The sequence below is a fragment of the Tupaia chinensis genome, unplaced genomic scaffold (genome assembly GCF_000334495.1).
Source record: "Tupaia chinensis unplaced genomic scaffold, TupChi_1.0 Scaffold000110_1, whole genome shotgun sequence".
Lineage (NCBI taxonomy): Eukaryota > Metazoa > Chordata > Mammalia > Scandentia > Tupaiidae > Tupaia > Tupaia belangeri.
The window spans coordinates 2,262,986-2,270,935 of record NW_006159574.1 but is presented as its reverse complement, the minus strand read 5'-3'; the positions used below and the strand labels follow the sequence as shown (position 1 = coordinate 2,270,935).

The 7,950-nt window shown below is 47.3% G+C and overlaps 1 protein-coding gene across 1 annotated transcript; it reads right to left on the bottom strand.

The window, feature by feature from the left end:
• Positions 1–3,463: 3,463 nt before the first annotated feature.
• On the bottom strand, positions 3,464–4,494 carry LOC102478687 (MICOS complex subunit MIC27-like). Its single transcript, XM_014586037.2, is given in 1 exon segment — positions 3,464–4,494. A coding segment is annotated over 1 exon segment (804 nt). The 5' UTR covers positions 4,472–4,494; the 3' UTR covers positions 3,464–3,667.
• Positions 4,495–7,950: the final 3,456 nt, after the last annotated feature.

Below are 7,950 nucleotides of genomic sequence, written 5' to 3'. Positions count from 1 at the left end.
AGTTACACGTGACCGGGAAGTCAGCACACGTTGGTGTGCGGGATCCAGGCAGGGGCTGGTGAGTGCCGGGACCTGGGGCGCAACGTTGAGGTGCCTGCTTCAGGGATGTGTGGTCAGAAAGCTGACCGCAAGGAAGTGCCTCCTCAAGTTCTGTACCCGTGTCACCCAAGGCCATGACTGAAGGCCCAAGGGAAATGAGACCATCGCTGCGACAACGTTTCAGCCCTTGAATTCTGCTTGCCTTCCGTAAGAAGCAGAAATCAGCAACTCCCAGCGTGGGGTCACCAGTGGAGGACTGTGGCATGAAGAATCTGCTGGGTGCCCACGTGTCTGTCTTCTGGGAGAAAGAATGAACTAGGGGGGAATGAAACTCCTGCACAAACTAGCAACGCTGCCAGTGCTGCTGCTGAGGCAGACCGGAACACCAGTCCTGCCAGGAGCATTTCAAAACTGGACCTTGCAAAACATCTCTGCTTTACCTGACTGCAATGTATGAAGTAGCATACTATTAGATAGAGCAAATGCTGCTTTTTAAACCAAAATAGCATACATTTCTTTTTGATCTAAAATATTTGGGGACCAGCTGATGGTGTAGCAGGTACCTCGCTGGGCTCCCACATGGCTGACAATGGCGCAAGTGCCAGACCTGGTGGCTTCAAATTCACACTGCGTGCATGTGCGTGCTGCCCAAGATCCCAGGAGAAGAGAGGAAAAAGGATTGTGGTATGGCCATCCCGCCCCCACCCCACCCCAGGCAGATGATTTCTTGCTGTCTGTTTCTATCTCTCTGGCAAGTGCACATACCTGACAGCAAAAATCTCTCCCAAAATAAATAAATAAAATGTAAAACATATACATACATATATGTGTGTGTATTTTTAGACAAGCCTTTCAAGTATATAATAGTGGGTAGTTTTACAAAGCCAGACAACTAGAATGTTTATAACCGTAAGAGGCTAGACCTGTGAAAGAGAGAGATGGAGGGACCAGCAGTTAGTGTAATGGCTATGTCGCTGGACTCCCACGTAGTCAACCATGGTTCGAGTCCCGCACCCGGCTTAAACTCACGCCAGGCACATGTGCATGCGTGTCTAAGATCCCGAGAGGAGAATGGAGGAGAAGGGATTGCAGCGTGGCCATCCCCCCTGGGGGGTATTTCTCGCTTTCTGTCTCTGTCTCTCTCTGTCTTTCTGGCAAGCGCACAGGCTCTATTGCAAAAAAACACCTCTCCAAAAAAAAGGAGAGAGATGGAAACGACAGTAGCAATATGGGTAGGTCCTACCATATTCTCATTCTATGAGGCCATCACGCTGAACCAGACATCACAAAAAATTACAAACCAGGGGAACCAGCAGTTAGCGTAATGGCTATGTCGCTGGACTCGCACGTAGTCGACCGCGGTTCGCGTCCCGGACCTGGTGGCTTAAAACTCACGCCGGGTGCGTATGCATGTATGCCCAAGATCCCAAGAGGAGAATGGAGGAGAAGGGATTGCAGCGTGACCATCCCCCCTGGGGGGTGATTTCTCGCTTTCTGTCTCTCTGTCTCTGTCTGTCTGGCGAGTACACGTGCCCTATAGCGAAAAACCTCTCCAAAAAATAAAAATAAAAAAATTACAAACCAGTATCTCTCATGAACTCAGATGCTAAAATCTTGAACAAAATATTAGCAAACTAAATCCAACAATGAATGTGAACTTTTAATTTGCCAGAGGACACATGTGCTCACCAGAGACACAGAGAAAAAGGAAGAGCAAAGAAGCATTCCACGTGGGGCTTGGTCACCCTGCAACCTCTCCTCTTCTTCCCCCTCGACTGGGATTTTTAGGCATGCATGCACATACATCTAGTGTATTTTTCAAGCCACTGAGTCTGGGACTCCAAGTCCAGTATGCCTGTGGGATCCAGCCACCTTAACCACAAGGCCCCATGCTGGCTCACAAAGGAAGAATTATATCATGACCCTACTAAAACACAGGCAAAAGATCTGAACAGATACCTCACCAAAGAAGATACACAGCTGGCAAATAAGCACATGAAATGATGCTCCATGTCGCATGTCAGTAAGGTACTGCAAATCGAAACTAGGAAATACCAGCACACATCTGTTAGAAAGGATAAAATCCAGAAATCTGACATCAAATGCTGACAAGGATGTGGAACAAAACAGTCTTTCATTGGTGGTGGAAACGCAAAACGGTAGTCACTTTGAAAGACAGTCTGGCAGCTGTTGCGCAATGTCTTACAAAGGAAGACATAGTTTAACATGCTATCCAACAGTGTTCCTAGGAATGTAACCAAATGAACTGAAATTTATGTCCACAGGAAGACCTACATTGACAGCAGCTTTCCTTGTAACTGACCAACTCTGGAGACAATTCCAATACCCTGCAATAAATACATCAGGGGTAGACAGTAGACCTTCCTTACCATGGAGGGCTACTGCGAAGCGAGAAAGTCACCTTAAAAGGTCAAAAACCATGGAACAGGTAACACCAAGACTCCTTAACAATAAACTAAAGCCTATAAAAATTGGACCAGCAGACGGTGTAATGGTTACATCACTGGACTCCGAGGTAGTCAACTGCTATTTGAGTCCCAGACCTGGTGGCTTAAACTCATATCGGGCATGTGCGTGCAGACACCCAAAATCCCAAAAGGAGAATGGGGGAGAAGGGACTGCAGCAAGGCCATCCTCCCGGGGATTGATTTCTTGCTTTCTGTCTCTCTAGGGCACACACGCACCTGATACCAAAAATCTCTCTCAAAAACAAACAAAAAAAGACTCTATAAAAAAAAATGTCAATCTTAGTCTGGGAGCAACAAATGAACCTGATACCAAAAATCTCTCTCAAAAACAAACAAACAAGGGGTCAGCAGGTAGAGTGGTGGTTAAGGTGCTGGAAACTCCCACATGGCCAACCACAGTTCAAGTCCCGGACTTGGTGGCTTGCTTTCTCACTCTTCTTCTCCCTGTGTGTCTGTCTTTCTCTGTTCAAATTAAAATAAATGAATGAATAAATAGAATTAAATAATTCTTAAAAAAAAAAAAAAGACTTTATAAAAACGTGTCAATCTTAGTCTGGGAGTAACGAATGAGCCACACAAATACAAGAGGCAAGTAACAGAGAAAACTGTAGGGAGAAGGAAATTTGGGAATGCACTTTTTTTTTTTTTTTTGCCGTAAAATATGTATATTTTATTCCAGCTCTGAGAAATCAAAAAAAATAAAAAAGGGGGAAACACATCTTTCCACACATCAATCTAATTTAACTGACATAAATTCAGAAAAGCTAGAACAGATATAAATGTATACATGTGTGTATATATGTATGCCATATACATATATATACATAGAGATTACCAGATTTTAGTCTCATTGGTATTTATATCTTCATTCATTCTGTTTTGATTTTTAGTCACTACCTTTTAAAGTCAAATGCACTCTAATACTTCTACCTGTGTCTCATCAATCAGTTCATATTATTTGAATTGTATTAATAGCTTGTATTTTAATCACATATGTGATTGGTCAAACTTTCTATTTGAAAATGTAATGGAAAACCTTTAGTTACACTCTGTATGGCAGGTACCCATTGCATGATTTTTTCATCATTTGCAGCTTCACACATCTTGGGGTTGTCTGTGCAGTCTCTATGCAGTCGTTTTCAGCTTCTAGTACTGGACATGTCCACATCTTCTGGATGGGATTGCCCGTGATCCATGAGCTTGGGGTCAGGCATAAACTGTGTAGCGCCTGAGATTGATTCTGATTTGGTCTTTATTTCAGAGCTGAGTTCTCCTGGCAAAGGTATTGAATCTTTCAGGAGATAAGTTGTTTCTGCAGGTGTTTCTATTTCAGTCGAGCTTCCTAGCTTAGTTTTTTCTTTAGGCTCAGGAAGTGACTCCTTTTGGTTTCTTTTTGTCCACAATGATCTAACTGCTTCATAAATTTGCTAACTTGTATCATATGCCTTTTTTCCGGTTACCTTTGCTATTATTACTGACTGAACAGGATAGCAAACGGTTGCTCCTAAAGTGGCCAGTCCCAGTGGATAAGCAATTCTCTTGAAACTAGGTCCTTTTCTCGCTGAAACAAAGCCCACCAATCCTGAAACGGTCATCTCTCCCATTTTCGGAAGAAAATCTCGAGGATTCTTCAGATAGACATATGCATCTTTTCCAAACTGTACTGTATCCATTATCCCATTTTTCACAAAGATATAAACACCCTTGCACCAGCCAATATAACAACTAGTAGTAGTGTGGATGGAAGCAAAGCCTGTTTGTAAACGACCAGGCTGCTCTTCAACACATTTAGATTGGAGAGGTGGCACAGTATATATGGGGAGCTGCTCTGGTTTCACTAGCTGCTTTCTGGATTCCTCTTCTTTGGCCGCATATACACTTATAGATGTGTATATTAGACCTGCAGGTGTGGTTGTCAGCTTTCCCATCCTAATGGTCGCCATATCTATGACCCTCTCCGCTCAAGTTTTCTATCTATGCCCCTCTCCGGGAATGCACTACTGTTTCTGAAACATTAACTTTTCTGTAAACCTTAAACCATTCTTAAGAAATGAGCTATAGGGGCCAGCAGGTGGCATGGTGGTTGTTAAGGGCGCCGACCGCAGTTTGAGTCCCAGGTCTGGCGGCTTGCTTTCTCACTTTTCCTCCCTCTTTCCTCTCTCCTCTCTCTCTCCTCTCCTCTTCTCTTCTCTCTCTCTCCATCTCTGGTCAAATTTAAATAAATAAAGTTAAATAAAATAATTCTTAAAAAAAAAAGGAAATGAGCTATCAAGCAGCAATAGAGGAAATTTAAAAGCATATTACTAGATGAATAAAGCCAATCTGAAAAGGCTACACACTGTATGAGTCCAACTATACGCTCTGGAATAAACAATCTTTGAAGACCAGGGCAAAGCTCAGTAATTGCCTGGAGTCTGGGGGAGTGGAAGGGACAAGCAGGCAGAGCACAGACAACCTTTAGGGCAAGAAAATGGTTCTGTAAGATACTGTACGGCACACATGTCATACACTCCTCAAAAACTAAAAACATGAAGAGGGAATTGAGTACACTGTGGACTGCAGTTAGTAATAATGTACCTACACTGGTTCGACCGTAATGAAGATCCGGGCATATCTAAGATGCTAATAAAGAAAACGTGAAGTGGGGAAGAAGGGCCTATGGAACTCTGCCATCTGTAAACCTAGAACAGCTTCAAAATAATAAAGTCTATCAATTTTTTATTTATTTTTTTTAAAAAGCAATGGTCAGGACCAGCAGATGGTGTAATAATTATGTCACTAAACTCCCACATGGCCAACTATGGTCCAGTGGCTTAAAACTCACACCGGGTGCGTGTGTGTGCGCATGTGCCCAAAATCCCAAGAGGAGACTGGAGGAGGGACTGCAGTGAGACCATGGGGAGAGGGGGATGATTTCTCGCTTTCTGCCTCTCTGGCAAGCACACATACTCTATAACAAAAATCTCTCAAAAAAATAAAGCAATGGACAAACATTAATGATTCAGCTTCTGTTGCCACTGTAATTACCTTAACCACAGAAACTCTCCTACACCCAGACCCTGCACCATTGCTCCCCTTAAACCTCACAGCACTGCCCTCTTCCTGCTCACATCCCATCCTTCCATCCGCTCGCCTTCTCCAGGACTCTGAAGGCTACACTCTGTCCTTTCTCGACCCCTCCCTCCTCTCTGCTTGCTCCTCCTGGCCTGTACACTGGCACATGCTTCCCCAGCCACCCCGAAACAAAGCATTCCTTAGAGCCTAAATTTCCCTCTAGCTGCCATTCAATATTCTGGTCCTTTCAAAAAAAAAAGGTCTACCTAAGCCTTCTAACTTCCCTTTCACTCCCCCACTAGCCACACCCCAAACTCTGCTCCTGCCCTACAAAACGTGCAGATGCCAGAGCTGCCGTGTGCCCCTTCTCCCCACTCCCATCCCTCTGCTATGAGCGCTCTCAAGTCACTGAGTCCTTCCCAGTCTGGACCCAGTAGGCTGAGTGCTTGTCCCACTGCATGTCTGCAGCATCTGGGGCACACCTGTCATCCTGGCCTGCTTGACACTCACTCCCCAGTGTCCTCCTCCTCCTCCTCTGAGAGGCCATCTTTCTGAAATTCCCACCTCGGCACCCACAGTACCCTCAAATCCCAAACTTCACCTTCTCCATGGACTGCCTTCCAGGCCACCTGTCTGCTACTAAGCCCCCAATTGGCAGCTCCGACCAGATCTCACCCCAGTCACACCCATGGACAACCCACTGCCTAGCAGACAGCCCCACCTACATCTCCCAGGAGCCCAGGCATTCTCTAGAACAATCTACACATCTGGACTGCTCTATCTTCCTATACTGCTGCATGTGTAGGAACCCGAGCAGGCCAATCAGATTTTCCCTCCTGAGAATGCAGAACTGACATCGAACTGTCTTGACTTCTGACCTAGGAAATCACATACAGCCAAGGTGATGTACGAATGACATGGGCAAAACCAGTCTGCAGAGACGAGACTGAAGGGGACAGAGGGAAGACCAGACAGCCCAAGGAGGAAGACGGGTACTGACTGCCACAGCACACAACGTGGTACCTTCACATTCGGAGATCCCTCCTGCCTTCTTAGACACCTGCCTTTGCTTCGCTTCGTCTTGCCTACTAAGCCAGTCTCAGAGGGTTACTGTACTTGCAATACAAAAGCCTCTGCGTACTACCAAGTACGGAAAATATGCCGCCAATTAAACTGTACCGTGCCATCAGGGTGGACCCTGGTCTCGGAAAGATCAGCCGCGGGCATCAGCCTGACTCTGAGCCTACAGAGCCCTGGTGTCCTGCTGCTCGCGGCCACTTCCAGCCCACGGGAACGTCTCCGCATTCCCATCAGCCCAGCCTTACCCGTCCTTCAGGACTAAGCTCCAACCAGCTCTCCTTCACTTGGGGCACCCGAGGGAAGTCAACTACTATGCCTGTAAGTTAACTTTTCACTGTGTAATCTTATCTTCCCAACACGGCTTTTCCTGAACACTACAAACATCCACTTAATTTGAAAAATGGGGTCAACAGGTAGTGTTAAGGCAGCTGGATTCCACGTGGCTGACTTCACAGTCTGATTTCCTGGACCTGACTGCTTGAAAAACTACGCTGGGCGCGTGTGCGTGCATGCTCAAAATCCCCAGAGGAGGGCGGAGGAGGGGCTGTGGCACGGCCATCCCTCTGAAGGATGATTTCTCACTTTTCCTGTCTCTCCCCTGCAAGCACACATACCCTATAGCAAAAGCCTTAAAAAACAGAAAGAGAAGAAAGCATTCATTCAGAAAGTACCATTGCCCCCCAGAAAGCTAGAAAGGAGGGAAGCCGTCAGGTAACAATTTCAGACGTGAGGCGAAGGTCACGCCAACTTTGTTTTCAGTGCAGGGAAGGACTTACATGGCGGTCAAATTAAGGAAAATAAGCTCACGTGGGGGTCGACATCAAGTGTCAGGAACAAGAGCAAGCCTAGACGACAGGGCCTCCCCCCACAGTCGTTGAGCTAAAAGGACTCACAGCACCAAGCGTCCTCAAGGACGTGGAGCCACTGCATCCTCCCGCTCTGCTCCGGGGCTAGAGCGTCACTGGCGGGACACCGCGGGGGGCTGCCGGGGTGTGCCCCGCAGCTGGGCCACCAGACAGCCAGGGTGACGGTGCGGGATCCCACGAGGACGACCCACTGCGTGAGCCCCAGATCCAGCGGCCTGTGTGCACAGTGGGCCGGGCCAGCGCGGGCCGAGCCCAGGCAGCCCAGCACGAGGCAGGTGAGGCCGCCATGGCAGGGAGCAGCGGGGAGCCGGGGACTGGCGCGGGGTCGGGCGGCCAGGGTCGCATTCCCCGTGCTGCAGCCCGGCTGCCCTGGGGGCGCGCGCGGAAGCTGGAGGCCGCCCTGGCTCTGCTCGGCCGGGGCT